The 16,866-nt window shown below is 44.3% G+C and overlaps 2 protein-coding genes across 3 annotated transcripts; both read left to right on the top strand.

The window, feature by feature from the left end:
• The first annotated feature begins 128 nt into the window (after positions 1–128).
• Positions 129–8,562, top strand: kifc1 (kinesin family member C1). The gene is made up of 17 exons (XM_071501201.1): positions 129–251; positions 1,270–1,362; positions 1,655–1,754; positions 1,981–2,034; positions 2,262–2,345; positions 2,885–3,074; positions 3,172–3,337; positions 3,629–3,796; positions 4,051–4,164; positions 4,486–4,572; positions 4,664–4,861; positions 5,583–5,747; positions 5,957–6,095; positions 6,395–6,534; positions 6,683–6,756; positions 7,097–7,172; positions 7,715–8,562. The coding sequence occupies exons 2-17, from the start codon at positions 1,273–1,275 to the stop codon at positions 7,757–7,759; spliced, it is 1,890 nt and encodes a 629-aa protein (XP_071357302.1). The 5' UTR covers positions 129–251; positions 1,270–1,272; the 3' UTR covers positions 7,760–8,562.
• An 806-nt stretch (positions 8,563–9,368) lies between these two features.
• zbtb22b (zinc finger and BTB domain containing 22b) lies at positions 9,369–16,443 on the top strand. Of its 2 annotated transcripts, none has more exons than XM_071501198.1 (5): positions 9,369–9,535; positions 11,988–12,221; positions 12,996–13,748; positions 14,215–14,493; positions 14,901–16,443. In XM_071501198.1, exons 2-5 carry the CDS (start codon positions 11,988–11,990, stop codon positions 16,020–16,022), a joined length of 2,388 nt encoding a protein of 795 aa, XP_071357299.1. In that variant the 5' UTR covers positions 9,369–9,535; the 3' UTR covers positions 16,023–16,443. The 2 variants fall into 2 exon arrangements, with proteins under 2 accessions (XP_071357299.1, XP_071357300.1); XM_071501199.1 differs by having other exon boundaries at positions 9,369–9,530.
• Positions 16,444–16,866: the final 423 nt, after the last annotated feature.

Consider the following 16,866-nt stretch of genomic DNA (forward strand, 5'->3'; position numbering starts at 1 on the left):
TTTATCAAGTCATCGACTGGATTTTGCCCTTAGCACAGAGGCAACTAGGCAAACAGTGTATATCCCGCCCAACCCGCACACTCCTTAAGGCGTAACAAGCGTACACAAACACGGAAGTGGGGCGGGGTTTATGGTGGCTCAACCAATCACGGCGGCCTGTTCGAAGCGCCCACCAAAACAGTTCAATTTCAAATTCAAACGGCCGGAGACGGTGGAGGGTTGTACGGAGCGGAGATTCAGTTCTGCGTCAGGTAACTGTCTTCATAAGTTAAAACTATTAATTTCGCTTAGCTCAGATTGTAAAGGGGGTGTTGCAATCGTTTGCTCAGAAACGATACACAAACGATTGGTCCAGTAATTTATCAAGGTTATTTACCGTTTACTGTATGCTCAAGCTAACGGTAGTTAAGATAACATGAACTTTGGTTAGTTGCTTTCATGTAGCTAACAGCAATCTAATCGAAGCTAATTTTTATTTTACGTGTTCATAAACGACCCATGTTATGTTTGAGTCGATAAATATTAAGTTGGGTCACGTTTCAACAGGTGGTATAGGCTTTGGATGTATGGTTAGCTATCGCTATCACTCCTGTAATGTTAGTTGTAATGGTTTGAGCACAAGGTAACTGGTGGCTGTTGGATGAAGTGGTGACCCCAGTCATGTCACCCACACATGTTCCACTTCATATTGTCGGGTTATTGTTGTTTGAAAAAACTTAACCTACTCTAAGCTGTTATTATGGCTGTTTTAACACTAACTTATGTGAGACTTAGCTACAGCGTAACGTCAAACAACGTAGCATCTGTTTTGTACAATTAATCTGAGACTGAGATTAACGTTGAAGTTGTATTATCTGTTAATTTCCTTTACTCATCTAATAACATGCACTGACAGATTTCTTTTATGCCCAAACAGCCGGTGTTGCACATCAGGCCACGGTTCCAGTTTGTGCCTCTCATGTATTAATGTTATATTAGCCACAGAGCTCAGCTTTATTTAATTAAAGTCAGTTTAATTAAAGTCACTGCTGCTCTGGAGGTAAACTTTCAAACTTACTGACGGAGAAACAAACAAAGATGGTGTCCATGAATGATAGTCTTTGCTTGAAGGTTAGAGTGTTGGAAACTGATGCTCACCTCTTTGACAGTAACACCTGATGGGTATAAACTGGGGATAACCATGCTCCTACATTTGACATAAGTGTTAATAATTGGGTTGTTCTGTGATTAGTCTGGTTTGACCATAATTTACCTCTTAACTCTCAACAGAGCATGTCCCGCTTACCAGTTATGTCAAGCAAGAGGGTCCTTACAAGCAGCAGCAGCAGCTCTGAGAATGGCCAAGACTTTGCGCCTGCTCAGGTTTGTACCGAAAACCATCTACATCTTTTACTTCATCTGCTTCGTTTCCATTGTGATTAATTCTGTTAGTTTCATTGTCAAACCACATTTTTGCATACACCTCTAATATTTTGGAGGCCCATAACAGGAGTAATCCTTATAGACAATATAACAGACATTTATCCCTAAAATGATCTTTTAGTATAGGTGTGCAAAACAAAGTAGATTATTTCTATAGCCCAAAAGCTGAATAATCACTGCTCTTGCTTTATGCTGGTGCTATGTGTTATTTTTATTTATTTTTTGTTTGCAGAAGAAGATTCGTAAGGACCCAGAGTCTGTCAAACCCCAGGCAGCTGCTACAATCATTGGTGGCAAGCGGCCTCCTGTTGCAGCAACCAGGGCACCTCTTTGTAAGTTACTTGCTCATGCCTGAGTTTCAGAATCTTTTTCTTTTTCTCAAAGACTTTCCATGTCAGCATTTGTGCAAACATATCTAAGAGATCAGAATTGTTTCTCTAAGCTTGTGTGTGTGTGTGTGTGTGTGTGTGTGTGTTTTATTTTGTTTATTTATATATTATATATTTGAGTTTCCTAATATTAAACATAGATCTCTCTGTTTCACTTTGTTCCTCACAGCTAAGTCAGTCAGAGGTATGGGAGCTGCCACTGTGGCTGTTGGTCCTTCCAGAGGTAAGATGTTCTGTCTGCTGCACAGTGGAGCAAAGGTTGTGAGCTGTGATTGAGCGTTACAGTTCAAGTTTAGATTGAGCATGAGATAGTATTCCCCAATTTAACCACTGGTAGCAGGAAAATTCAGACATGCTTTGGTTTCATCAAAATCATAAGGTAGTAGATCTGTGTTTTGTGTGAAATGTTCGTTTTTATACATTGTCCTTTACTGGTTTTTGTCCCATCAGGTGTCCTGAAACCATCTATAGCTTCAGCTGCAGCAAAGGGAGGCAACACGAAACAACCTGCTGTCTCTACTGGCACAAAAGCAGGTGAGAAATCCATTCCACTTGGTTCTTGTTCCTTAAAAAAATCATACCAAATCAATTAAATTCATATTTGGTGCTTAGTTAATGGCTGTGTGTATGGCAGAGCAGTGCTGGTGTTACTTGAAAAGAAGACAAACTTTTAATTATTCAGCAACTGCTTTATTGGCAACTGCTGCCATGTTCACTCCAAACAACAACAACCAGCACATGCAAAAATGTACATCACTTCCTATACCTTCACAATAAAAGTAGCAAGCGCTTGTTTGTCTTCCTCAAGCTCTGGTCCAAATTGCGATTTAGTTCTTCCCACTTTCGTTTGGCTTCCCAGGGAGGTTATTATTATGAGTCTCCATGAAATGTAAACAGATGAGGAAAAATGGTCAATGTTTTTATTTTTAACCAAGCTGCAAAAGGTGCAAGGGAAAACGTTTGTACTTGCTTTTGCTACTGTGAAATTTTAAGATGTCTCCTTTGAAAACTGGGAAAGACTGATGTGGTCTGAATAGATTTGTCACACCTGTTGATGATGCTCTTGTTTACAGGTGGGGGCCGGCGGCATGCATGGGACCTAAAGGGCAAGGTCAGCGACATGGAGGATAAGGTCCGTAACTACCAGACCAAGTTCAAATCCATCAACCAGGAGAATGAGGTTCTGAAAGGCTCGATGGCCCAGAGCCAAACCAGAGTGGCTGAAGTGGAGAAACAACTTGAGAAGCAGCGGAACCAGATCAGGTGGGAAAATTATTTAAATTAAACATTTATTGTCATTACATTAGTGTTACTATCTGTTTGTAATCCATTAAATGTCATTCCTTTTTGCTGATTAAAGGGAGTATGAGGAGGAGCTGCAGGCACTGTCAGGAGTCCGGGATGAGTTGGAGAAAGTGTCTAGTGATAAAAGCACTCTTCAGAAAGAGCTCTCCAACTTAGAGGGCAAATACAAAGTCATGGAGACGCTCAGAGATAGCCAAGAGACAGAGCTACAAACTCTCAAGGTGAATTGTCAGCTTCTGGACAGCAGATCATATGAGTTATTTGGGATGTGCAGTGTCATAATATAAATATGCCATTATTTGATAGACTTGACCTGCCAAGGGTCCATTGCCATACTTTACTTGTGTATTTATTCAAGACTGTTGTTAATTCTAGCAAATAACTGGGCATTGAATCAAGAAAGGTTAAAGTTACTTTCCTGAAATCCAATCAAGAAGTTAAGATAAAAATAAATATGATGGTCAGATTTGGGAAAAGACCACATTCTTAGTTGTTCTTTCTTTTCACTCCAGATGAAGCTTTCGGTACAGGAGTCAACTCTGGCCCGGGTGCAGGCGACCCTCAGAGACACAGAGGAGGAGGTCCGCTGTCTCAAAGAGACGGTGGCACAGCAAAGGGACGAGCTTCATGCAGGGGAAATGGAGCGCAGGCGGCTCCACAATACCATTCAGGAGCTCAAGGTGAGTTACCCAGTGCAGCACAGCCCAGTTACAGCAGCCTTAAGGCCTTTTAGCTGATCCATCTGCTGGGTTAACGATTTCCTTCAAAGTCCTGCTTCTATTCTGACTACATTAGGGAACACACCTGGGTCCTTTTGCTTTTTTTATTTCGTCATAATTTTTGTAAGGTGTTGTGTCGTTAGCATTTAACGGTGAAAACCACAAACTTCTCTCTGACAAATGAGACTAATTTGTCCATCATCTTTCTCATGCAGGGCAATATCAGGGTCTTTTGCAGAGTGCGACCACTGGTGGGTGGAGGGCTCAGCAAGCACATCCAGCTCCCAGCCAGTGACAACAAGACGATAACACTGGCCAAGACAGAGGAGGTGAGAATCCTGTCGGTCTACCAGAACCCTCAAATGTTTGTAGTTAGGGAAACTATTCTTTTTTTTCTGCAGGGTGTAGTAGAAGGTATCTCATGTCTCCATGTCTTCACTGTGTAACCCGTGAAATACTTTGTGGAAAAGAAAGAACAGCAGGATCTAAATGAGTCGCATATCAAAGTCATCATAACAAACGTATGTGTCAGTGTCCAAGTGATGGACAGTGCAGCTTAAAGAACAATTGACAGACAGAAACATTTGCCTTTGTTTGTATAAGCTTATCTCAAACTAAAAGACTAAATTCAGCCATCTTCTGCTTTTCAGTCTCACACAGGCAAAACTGCAGACACTCAGAAGAATTACAACTTCAGTTTTGACAAGGTGTTTGGTCCCCAGGCTTCACAACAGGAGGTAAACTATATACTCTATATACTGTTCTGTTTATGTACGTATTTTACTTTGTCCAGCTAAAGCAATAAATTTCATGATGCTTCATTTTCAGGTCTTTGAGGAGATCTCTCTGCTGGTGCAGTCAGCATTGGACGGCTACAACGTCTGCTGCTTTGCCTACGGCCAGACAGGAAGTGGAAAGACGTACACCATGGAGGGAGACGAGTTTGATGAGAGCAGAGGTGTCATTCCCAGAGGCGTGCAGCAAATCTTCAAAGCAGCAGAGAAGCTGGGAGCACAAGGCTGGGAGGTTAGTGTGTACGGTCATGCATGTGAGTGTATACAGGGCAGGAGGTAACTGAGTTCAAAATAAACTTTTCCTACTGTATTCTGAGAAAATATAAATCCTTTTTTATCCATATTGAAGTTGTAACATATTTTAATTCTTAATTTCAGTAGTTTCAATAGTTTGTTTGTTACTTGGAAATTCTTTAATATTATGAAATTACAACTCTGTTAAATCCTGCCATTAAATATGTGTATACTTGTGGAATCACACAATGGCTGCAGCTACTGATAACTTTACCCAATAATATTGTAATGAATTTCTATTGTACTTTCTTTGTAAGATGTCACCAATAGTATCAAATACTAGAAATAGAAAAAACAAATCCATACACCCATCCCAGCTGACACTGGGTGAGCATAAAGGTGTATCAGGACAGATTGCCAGTCTATCCTAGGCATCACAGGGTGGGCATATAGAGACAAACAACCGTTCACATCTATGGGCAATTCAGAGTTCTCACTGTGGGAGAAAACCTGGAGGCACGAGGAGAACATCCACACAGAAAGGCCTCAGCCAAACTGGGTGTCAGACCCAGTACCTTCTTCCTATGATGCAACAGTGCCATTCACTGGTCCACCATGTTTTTTCTTTTGGCATTTTTTTCACACTATTCTAGATTCATGCTCTTTGTGCAACTATTAATACCAGCCAACACAACACAACAATCTCTGTTTTCCCTCAGTTCACCTTCACAGCGAGCTTTGTTGAAATCTACAACGAGACCCTGAGAGATCTCCTCTACACTGGCAAGGCCAGCAAGAGGCCTGAGCATGAGATCCGAAAGTCAGCCAACAACGAGGTGACAATCACCAACCTCACCTACGAAAAGGTCTCCAACGAGGATCAGGTATGGCAGGCAGAAGTCTCTGTTGCTTAAATTACATGATGATTAGCAACATAACCTGCATATCTTAAAAAAACTTTAAAAAATTAACCTTATATTGCACCAGAGTTGAGCTAATTCATTTTGAAATTGGAAAACAGGTACATAAGAATAATTGACTATGCATATACCATTTTAAAGTAAAGCTCCTCTCTGACCCCCAACCCCCCCAGGTTCTCGGTCTGATTGCCCTGGCCAATCAGAATCGCTCCACAGCCCAGACAGCCCAGAATGACCGCTCATCTCGCTCCCATTCAGTCTTCCAGCTGGATATCGAGGGGGTGAATGCTGGCAGGGACGTCAAATGCAAGTGTGAGTATGAGCTCACTGATTATGCCAGTATCAGAACTGTGGCTTGGCTTGTAGAATATCAAAACATTAATTGGGCATCAGTTCTGTGAGAAATGGGGAAAAAAATACATAAATGACTCAACATTATTGTTGTGGCTCACAAGCGTCTTCTGTTCTGTCATGTTTTGTCCAAAATCACAGCAGTTTCTGTATATGTCAGGTCTCCTCTTCTATAATTTGATTTCACCATCTCAGTTTATTTTTTTGTTGAACCTGCATAACTTTTCTGATTGTTTTATTTTATTTTTAAATATGTACAGCCACTCTGTGCCTGGTTGATTTGGCCGGCAGTGAGCGAATGGTGAAGAGTCAGTCTCAGGGTGAGCGCTTCAAAGAGATGACGGCCATCAACGGCTCCCTGTCCAACCTGGGCATCGTCATCACCGCACTGGCCAACAAGGTCTGTGATCAGGAGCCCGGAATAAAAAAATGACACCGCTGAGAAGCGTTAGATATATATTTTATTTCCACCCTGGTTTGTGGATGACAGCATCTAAATTGTGTTTGTTTATTTTGTTTGACATGAATTGGTTCTGTTTGTGTTTCAGGAGAGCTATGTTCCATACAGAAACTCCAAGCTCACCTACCTTCTGCAGGGCTGCCTGGGAGGAAACAGCAAAACGTGAGTTACTCATCAGTGTAGCTCCATGATGCCAGCGGTCTACTCCAACACATGCTGTGTTATGTTGTGTCACTTGAGTTCAGGACAGAGAGCCGCCCTTTTCAATCATTTGTACACTGTTAGGGCTTTGGTTTAAAAAGCCAAAGTCAGATCAGCCTTCATATTGGACAGTAGTTGGTTACCTTGCAGATTACGGCAGATAAATTAACCAATTGACCATCTTTTCGCTGGCTTTAAATTCTAACCCAATTAAACCTATTTAGGAAAGAAGACATTCTGATTAATTTTATTTTCATGTGTTAATTTATACTGATTTGTAATTCTGTCTTCCTCATCGCAGCCTCATGTTTGTGAACATCGCCCCAGAGACAGACAGCTTCGGGGAAACCCTCAACTCCTTGAGGTTTGCCAGCAAGGTCAGTGGCATCTGTGTTTGTATAGTGTCTTTACTACAGCTGGTAAAAGGTGACACAAGTAACATCAATCAAACAATGTGAAAGTGTAGATAAAGTGAAATTCATCATAATGTTAAATTAATTTGTATTTGAGAAATTGTTCTTTTGCAATAACTCACAATGTCTTGTGTGATGTTTTTAGCATTTCCCTCACATTGTTTGGTTCAGAAAAGTACATAAGAAGCTGAAGTTTTTTTTTTGGTTTTTTAAGTACCATCTTTCAAGGTTAAAATACTTGGTTAAAATTTTCATTCTGCAAAAAATTTCAGTTGTTGACAAGTTTTTGAGATAACCAGCTGACTAAAATATAAACATTGCCTTTGTGGGGGAGGTGGTATTTGTTGAATGGCATTAAGGAGAGAAAAGAGTTTTTACAGCACACTTTCATTTGGACCATTCAGATCTGGTTCTGAAGTTTCTCTGTAAACAATCTCATTTTCATATTGATGTGACATTAACATTTTTGACACATAATGTCTGTATTGCATTTGATCTCTTTACAGGTGAACGACTGTGTTATTGGGACTGCAAGTGCCAACAGGAAGTAGAGTGAAGCTTGTGGAAAAAACAAACAAAATAAAAAACTAACCATTGTTCTTAATATTTCCAACTTTATGGTCACAGTGTGAAATGTTCTATGTCTTTTACTTACACATTGTGCTGTTTGGCATCAGTAAGAACCAAAAGCTCCTTTTGTAAATATCTCAGGGCCTTGATTAGTGATCACTAACAAAGGCTTTTAAACATTCTTACATCTTTGTGTAAATCAAGTGGATGTGTACATATGCATGTTTCTAGTCAGATTTTTTAAAACACATACGGCTCTCGAGCTCTTGACTGATGAGGTAACTAGTCAAGAGTTTAATCTCCATTAGGCGCATCATATTTTATTTTTTCTTTGTTTTCAATTCAAATATGGTGTGTTGCATATAACCTAGCAATAATTGAAAATCATTTCAGTGTAAGTAAACTGATACTGTCATGTATGGTTTTTCTTGATTTTTTTTTTTTTTTTTCCCTCTTTTTGACACTTTTGGTGATAAGTGGTCATCGTTTTTCATTTTTCCGTCTGTACCCTCGGGCCCAACATACTGTAATAATAAAGACATTCAGTAGATGGGCTGCTTGTGTTTCCTGAGCCTCCTTGTGTTTATTTCCAAGCACATTGTGGCTAATCTTGTATACATTATTCATGTCCATTTTCCAAAGTATACTACAGTGTTTTTGAATTTTTGAATGTACCTTTGTTATTTTTTTTTTTTTAAATTGGTTATTGTTTATTCCACTAAATGAAATCCACGTTATGGAGACTTTTATAGTAAATGTGTTTGTGATAAATCCAATCTCCCAGTGTCAGTGTCCTGTTGCCTTTATTTCAGGTTGAAGTTGCTTAGGAAGGCCGACTTCATTATGCTGAGGAAAGATGAAGAGTCTGGTTCTTTGTGTAGAAGTGGCAAAGGATGGATGTTCATTGTTTAACCAGATTAACTCACATTAGTCAGATTGTGTTCATTGAACAGAAGATGATGCACTTTAAAGGTCAGCAGCATAATCAGCGGTTCTTTTAGAGTTTAATTTTACTGTGCAGTATTTGTAGGATCTATAAGATTTACATGAAAGCAGATTAAGAGAATGATGGAGATCAAATGTTAATCAGGATGCACTGAGGTGGCTGTTTATTAGGTACACCTGGCCAGTCCCCTACAGCAGGCTTGTTACTGAACCAGTGTTAGATGTGTAGGCGTTGATTGAACTTTATGATCAGTTTGAAGGATGCAGTTTGTGCTGGACTGTTTTATTGTGCAGAGATGTGTGAGTTATTTACTGTCACTGATATAAATGGAGTGGACAAAATAACAGAAACACCTGTTTGCATAAAGCAGACATGTTGCTGTTGTATAAGTTTCAGCCAGATGTTCATGATAAACTGCCATCTGAGTCTATATTTACCGTGTACGTGACAATTTTCAGAGAAATATAAGACAAGGATCATTTCTTTGTGCTGGTTAATGTAAAATAAAATTATAAAGCGCCTCAATGTGATAATTTCTTATTATAAATTACCCTTTAAGCTACTATATGACCACCAGTGAAACCCACGGCCTGTGTGAACGTGTTTATGTGATTATTTATTTCATTTATTTTGTGTCGGCCGAAGTCTGGCTCGTCTGTCTGGGAGCCCGTTAAAGGCGACGCGGCGCTGCGGAGCTTCAGCCGGAGGATCGTTCAGGAAGATGCGGCTCCAGCTGCGGGACCCGCCGCCCCGAGCCCGGCCGGAGACCGCAGTGTGACCGGGGAGCCGCCGGCTGAGGCGGCGAGGTGAGGTCGGTTAGTTAGTTAGTTAGTTATTTATTTATTTATTTCTCCTGTTAGCCAGACGTGAGAGCTAGCTAGCAGGCTAACGCCACATCTGTAACGGCATGATGTGTGTGTGTGTGTGTGTGTGTGTGTGTGTGTGTCTGTGTGTGTGTGTGTGTGTGTGTGTGTGTGTCTGTGTGTGTGTCGGATAAACATCTCCACAACAACGTCAGCTTCATTTCCAGGCAACAGCTTTTGCTCCTGTAGCTTGTCAACAAAAACTGTGTGTGTGTGTGTGTGTGTGTGTGTGTGTGTGTGTCTGTGTGTGTGTGTGTGTCTGTGTCTGTGTGTGTGTGTGTGTGTGTGTGTGTGTGTCTGTGTGTGTGTGTCTGTGTGTGTGTGTGTGTCTGTGTCTGTGTGTGTCTGTGTCTGTGTGTGTGTGTGTGTGTGTGTGTGTGTGTCTGTGTGTGTGTGTCTGTGTGTGTGTGTGTGTCTGTGTCTGTGTGTGTCTGTGTCTGTGTCTGTGTGTGTGTGTGTGTGGACACAGGTGTGTTGCTCTGTCTGGGAGCCAGGTGCAAACTGACCGTGTTGATGTGAGTTTTCCTGTAGCTGCCGTTGTGTTGTTGTTAAGTACAACCAGTGCAGAGACAGACGGAGACTGACAGAGACAAACTGAGACAGACAGGGACAGACTGAGACAGACAGAGACTGACTGAGACAGAGACAGACAGAGACTGAGACAGACGGAGACTGAGACAGACGGAGACAGACAGAGACAGACTGAGACAGACAGAGACTGACTGAGACAGAGACAGACAGAGACTGAGACAGACGGAGACTGAGACAGACGGAGACTGACAGAGACAAACTGAGACAGACAGGGACAGACTGAGACAGACGTAGACTGAGACAGACGGAGACAGACAGAGACAGACTGAGACAGACAGAGACAGACTGAGACAGACAGAGACTGACTGAGACAGAGACAGACAGAGACTGAGACAGACGGAGACTGAGACAGACGGAGACAGACAGAGACAGACTGAGACAGACAGAGACTGACTGAGACAGAGACAGACAGAGACTGAGACAGACGGAGACTGAGACAGACGGAGACTGACTGAGACTGAGACAGACAGAGACAGACAGAGACTGACTGAGACTGAGACAGACAGAGACAGAGACAGACGGAGACAGACGGAGACAGACGGAGACTGACAGAGACAGGGACAGACAGAGACTCAGATCCAACAGACACACACCTCAGGTCTTCAGCTGCTCGTCGGCCTGAAGCTGGACTCACTGAATTAAGTTGAATTAAGAGTCTTGAAGTGTCGGTCAGTCAGACAGTCTTCTCTGACTGATCTCTGACTGATCTCTGATCTGTTTTCTCTGCCTTCACCGTCTCTCATGCACGTCTGAGTCAGAGCAGCACAAAGTTATCAGGTGTCATCAGCTGTTTTTGTCTCATAAAAACTTTACTTTAAGCCCATCAGCACTATATCAATGTTCACTAAATGTTTTATATCAGTTTAATGCAGCTGCAAGCATCTTAGCTGTTCATCACGATATATTATTACAGCTGCGTTTTACCATAGTGTCGCTCACCTGGAATGCAGCCGCCTCCACCTGCAGGTTTCCACAATAGAAGTTATAGTTTTTAACAAATACATTAATAAACACTTGTATCTGCTCACAACCACATTATAGTGTGTTATAAATCATAATTAAATGTTCACCTATCCTTTATTCTGGAGCTCTCATATACACTGAGAGCTGTTTCTGATATTTTGTCCAGACTGGAGTAAATATATCAGAAACTGTAACAACAGCTCAAACTACAGCCTCCAAAATAACCAGGGAGTTCAATCAAAACTAGAGCCGCGACGATTAGTTAAGTGACTGATGGAAAATCAATCAGCAGCTGTTCTAATAATTGATTGATTTGTTTTGAGTCAGTTTTTAACAAAATCATTGTTCATATTCTCTGGTTGCAGCTTCTTCAATGTGAGGAATTGGTGCTTTTCTCTGTTTTATATCATTGTGACATTTGATGACTCTGGTAAACTGGGTTTTCTCTATTTTCTGATGTTTTATAGAATAAAGAATTAATGGATTAATCAGGAAAATAATCAACATAATTGTAAAATATCTTATAACAAAAACTGAATATTTAAAAAGCAGGTCTTTTGTATTAGTTTGCACTGGTTTTACTGTCATAGCATCATTTTAAAATACCCTGAATTCACAATTTTTCCTAAATTACCACCACAGAGGAATTTAGTTTAAAAAAAGTAAATTTTATAGAGAATGGCAGTCATGTGACCTTTAAACAGGTGATCTTTTTCATACCTAAACAGACATGGTTACACATTATCAGAACATCCTCAGGTTATTGTTTCAAGTTTTATTTCACATGCCTACATCAGACTGAGCTGTGGCCTGGACAGAAACTCATGAAGGTTGTTCTGCCCCCAGATGCAGTCTCTGCCCGTGGAAGTGGGCAGCTGCAGCAGCAGCTCAGCTCCCAGCGACACATCTGGCTCGATGGTGCAGGTGTGCTTCCCCAGCGCTCAGGCCTCGGTGCTGGACAGCCTGAACCGACAGAGGGAGGACGGCAGGCTCTGTGACCTCTCCATCCACGTCCAGGGACACGTGTTTAAGGCCCACCGCTGCGTCCTGGCCGCGTCCTCGCCATACTTCCATGACCAGGTGGGAGCGGCGTGCTGTCATCTCACCACTAGGAACCAGCCTAACTGATGAATGACAGAGATGTGATGTTTTCTAGTCGGCATGATTGCACACATAAAAGCTCCATGGAGTCATTTCTGGTCTGGACCTTGGAAGAAAATGTGCCACAAAATCATATTCACTCAGAAGAACTACAGAGGTTCAGACACAGAATCTAACATAAAACAAAACAGACAACTTCACGGAGCTTAGATTCATTATAATAATAATAATATCAACATTTCAACATTTCCTTCAGCTAAGTTTAATATTATATCCTCATTGTTTATTGTGAGTCAGTCTGTGAACTGTTTCAATACTGTTTTAATATTTACTGATCACAGACTGGGACGCCGGTCTGGAGCCTCTTGTCCCGACAAATTAGGTTAAAGAGTAAAACAAGACGTCACAGTTGGAGTTATTCTACTGAAGTAACCTGATAAGCTCCTGTTTGTAATCTGAGCAACAATCAGTGAAGTTGTGTTTCTTTTTATGTGCATGTCTTTGATTGTGGGAGGTTGGATTATTTGGGTTGAACCTGCAGAACTTCATATGGTGTAAAAACCAACACGACAGCATCCGGCAGGTTCACAGGAGGGAGGCTGTGTCAGGCCCCGGTTACCTGTCTGAGACTTGTGACTGTGACCAGCAGGTGAATTTCCACCTTGACAAGAGAGAGAGAGGGAGGAGACAGGACAAATCATCGCAGACTGATAAATGTGTTGCTGTGGTATCATTTTCTTCATCCGTCTGCAGGTACTCCTGAAGAACATGTCCACGGTCTCCATCCCGGCGGTGATGGACCCGCTGGCCTTCGAGAGCGTGCTGAGCTGCGCCTACACCGGGCAGCTCCGCATGCTACGCGAGGACATCGTCAACTACCTCACGGTGGGCAGCGTCCTGCAGATGTGGCACATCGTGGACAAGTGCACCGAGCTGCTGAAGGAGGGACGGGCCGCCGCGGGAGGAGGGGGCGGCGGAGGAGGAGGCGTGCAGGACAGAGCCAGTGTGGGAGGAGGTGGGGGGTCAGCGAACCCTGGGTGTAGCAGCAGCAATGGTGACGGTGGTCCTGCTGGTGGTAATGAAGCTGGCAGTGATGGCAGCATCGGTGGCGGCCAAGCTCAGGTCGTGGGGTCCAACGAGCCCCAGCGAGCCTCCCAACCTCCCAGCCGCCCGTCAGTCAGCGAGAGCCAGTCTCCCAGCAGCACCAACTACTTCAGCCCCAGGGACGGGAGCAGCTTTGGGGGAAGCGGAGCAGCCGCAGCCGGGGCTTCGGCGGACGGAGGTGGGTCCAGCAACACCCCCAGCTACTGCACCCCATCGGGAGGAGAGGAGGCCTTTCTCATCGAGGAAGAGGAGGATGAAGTGGAGGAGGAAGAGGAGGAGGTGTTGTACCACCAAAGGAAGAGAGGAAGAGGAGGAGGAGGCAGCGGGAGGAGGAAGAAAGTGAGCTCAGTGTCGGAGCAGGAAGTCGGGGTCAGCGACAGCTTCGGTGTTTCTTCCTATCAGGTGAGTGTGAGCAACTGACGCTAATACATAAAAACCTTTTATTTTGAAATTTATTCAAAATCAATTTTTGTCTGTCGATAATTGATATGCAGTATTCTACCATTGATGAATAGATGTAATTTCATTGTCATGAGTAGAACATAGATTAGGGGACAGGTGAGTGAGCGTATACATGCACCAAACTCTGGGCTCCACACACGCCCCACCTCTTTGCCCATTTTTGGATTGGCCTGGAGTTAGGTGGAGTCAGGTGCTGCCAAGATGGCGACGGTGGAGCAGCCCACTCTGAGCTTCAGAATCGCTCTTCAGAGGCTACGTCCATCTTTATTTACAGTCTGTGGTTTTAACACAGCTTTGGTCTTTTAGTCTTTTTTGATGCAGCACTTTTGAAACAATAAATTAAGATACAGCAAAGACCCGATATCTTATGATAACTGCTTTATAATGTGAAACATCTCAATCAAAGGACGGGGAGGACTCCGCGTTGCCTCCACAGAAGCGCCCCACCTACAGCCAGCCCAGTATCATGCCTCGTAAACAGTGGGTGGTGGTGAAAACCGAACGCACCGAGGACGACGACCTCATCGTCGTGTCCGGGGAGGAGGGGGGAGAGGACGAGGAGGACGAGGACGAGAGGGAGGTGGAGCTGGCCAGAGAGAGGGAGAGGAGCGACTTCAACATCTCCAACGTCAGGAGCCTTTCGGCCGAGCTGGGAAACAGAGCTGAGAACGACATGGACTCACAGGTGAGCTGACAGACACTTTTAACAGCTTTTATGTAATAATTTCATAAGCAGAGTCAGGCCTGGTGAAGACTGCTACAGTGTCTTCTTTCATACGACCACAGGAGAGCACCAAAGGTTTCAAATTGTGCACTGCAAGGCTCAAACTTAGGCAGCTTCTCTCTCCAGGGGAGACCGAAGTACAGCCATCTGAACCTGGGTGACGTGCAAAGGAATTATATATATATTTTAATTTAGGAACTTTTTAATTTGGATGCATGCATAAGAGACACCGGCTGCAGAATATGGTGTAAAATCCCGTTTACAGTTCTGCAAAGTGTCCGGATGTCGCAGATCCCAGAAAATCGTCTCTTCAAGTAGGTTTGTGTTGTTTGCTCCAGCTGAAGTTTGCTCCCCCTGTCTGTCTCCAGATGGACTACTGCCAGTCTTCAGAAGACTACCTCAAGTTTGAAGGCAGTTTGATGGAGCAGACGTTAGCGCAGCACCTTCACGACAGCGCTGCAGGTCAGAGCCAGAGCGCTAACCGCGCCGTCTCAGCGCTGCTGGGCCAGGTTCAGTCTGCGGCCACGGCCCGGGCCCAGCTCTTCCCCCTGGACATGCAGGGGAACCAGATCCTCCTCTACAGCCAGGCCTCCGGACTCTCTCTGGACGGTGCCGCCCCTCCCCTGGGGATGGCGGGAGGAATGATTGGAGCAACCTCCTTCAAAGGCCCCGGTCTGGAGCACGGTGCGGTCCACCTGTCGGTGCAGGGCGCACTGGGAGTTGATGGTATGGACAGCGGGGGGGTTGGAGGCGGAGGAGGCAGCGGTGGCAGCAACAGCAGCACGGGGGGTTCAGGGAAAGTGTTTATGTGCCACTGTGGTAAGACCTTCACCCACAAGAGCATGAGGGACCGCCACATCAACATGCACCTGGATCTGAGGCCCTTCCACTGCCCCGTCTGCGCCAAGAAGTTCAAGATGAAGCATCACCTCACAGAGCACATGAAGACGCACACGGGCCTCAAGCCGTACGACTGCCTCGGCTGCGGCAAGAAGTTCATGTGGCGCGACAGCTTCATGAGGCACCGCTCACACTGCGAGAGGCGCAGCGGGCTGGGCGAGAGCGGGGAGGGGGGGAGCGGCAGCGAGGGAGGGAGAAGAGGGGGAGGCGGAGGTGAGGACGGGCCGGACCTGATGTCCTCCCCTCACCTCCTCCTCTCTGCAGGGGAGGGAGGTCAGGGTAATATTCTGGGAGGAGGAGGGAGAGGAGGAGTGTCTGTGTCTTCTCCACATCTGTCCGGCGCTGTTCTGTCGCCGCAGCACGGCGGCGTCGCAGCCGCAGGAAGTAGCAGCAGCAGCAACAGTGTGAGCAACAGCGGCAGCGCTGCTCTGAGCAACAACATGGCCGCGGCGGGGGCGCTTCTGGGGGTGGTCTGTCAGAGTCCAGGTCAGGGTCAGGGCTCTGGGATGTTCGGGGGTCTTGGGTTGGGTCGGAGCGTGTGTGACGAAGACGTGTGTGAAGTCAGTGCCAATGACAGCAGCGTGACTTAAACCAGAATTGTGCGTTATGTCCAACGGGCGCCTCTTGGTGAGGTAACAGTCGACTTCCTGGTTCCTGCTGCTGTTTTGGAAACACTGTAAACTTGGAAGACGCGCGGTGCTCCTCAGAAACACTCCGACCTGCCGTCACTCAGCACCTGAAGCAGGAAGAAGTCAGATGAGGCTCCCGTTGGACACACAACCGCAAGAACCTGTAGGTGTTTACAGAAAAATGGGACTTTGAGACTCCAGTCGACTGTTGTGTGAAGTTTCTGATGCCATCTGAAGTTATCTGCAGTTCCTGTCCCGCTAAGACTTCAGGCAACTTTGCCTCCAAAAAGTGGCCTCATTAAAAAACATGGACCTTTTGTCTCAGTGAGTAAGCTATCGTTTTAAATATCCAAGATGTTATTAAAGTTTATTTTTCTTTGGGTTGGTGGAAGAATGTGTGCGTGTGGAGAGGAAACCAAAAATGAAAAGACAGTGCTTCACCAACTGTTACCTTCTGTGGCGACATTATAGTATCAGTAGAGTAGAAAAATGGCTGTTCTATCGCTGTGATTTTCTGCGGTATCGTATTGTGATTTATTGCTGTGATCAGATTTTAAAAACACAAAACTGCAGGAGAATGTGGAAAGGAAGGAAAAGATTTGATTTATGTTAACAGATTTCAAAGCGTCGAAGCTCAGTCAGACTCAACCAAACTCTCAAAGAAGTAAACATCGCAGATTTGTGTGTTTTTGTTTTTATTATTATCTTAAATCCTCACAGCAGCAGCGATACATCTTTTCCTGCCTCAGTGTAACAACCCGTCAGCACTGCCATGTTGTTTTAGAGGATGCTGGGATCACAGTGA

The sequence above is a fragment of the Trachinotus anak genome, unplaced genomic scaffold, assembly GCF_046630095.1.
Source record: "Trachinotus anak isolate AG129_WGS33_773 ecotype Australia unplaced genomic scaffold, CSIRO_AGI_Tana_v1 ptg000016l, whole genome shotgun sequence".
Taxonomy (NCBI): Eukaryota; Metazoa; Chordata; class Actinopteri; order Carangiformes; family Carangidae; genus Trachinotus; species Trachinotus anak.

Excerpts from the sequence above, each read along its gene's own strand:
- kifc1 (XM_071501201.1), top strand. The coding sequence starts at position 1,273 with ATGTCCCGCTTACCAGTTATGTCAAGCAAGAGGGTCCTTACAAGCAGC. Across the intron at positions 5,748-5,956 it reads AGGTCTCCAACGAGGATCAG|GTTCTCGGTCTGATTGCCCT; the intron begins GTATGGCAGGCA and ends CAACCCCCCCAG. Across the intron at positions 6,757-7,096 it reads CTGGGAGGAAACAGCAAAAC|CCTCATGTTTGTGAACATCG; the intron begins GTGAGTTACTCA and ends TCCTCATCGCAG.
- zbtb22b (XM_071501198.1), top strand. The coding sequence starts at position 11,988 with ATGCAGTCTCTGCCCGTGGAAGTGGGCAGCTGCAGCAGCAGCTCAGCT. Across the intron at positions 13,749-14,214 it reads TCGGTGTTTCTTCCTATCAG|GACGGGGAGGACTCCGCGTT; the intron begins GTGAGTGTGAGC and ends TCTCAATCAAAG. Across the intron at positions 14,494-14,900 it reads AGAACGACATGGACTCACAG|ATGGACTACTGCCAGTCTTC; the intron begins GTGAGCTGACAG and ends GTCTGTCTCCAG.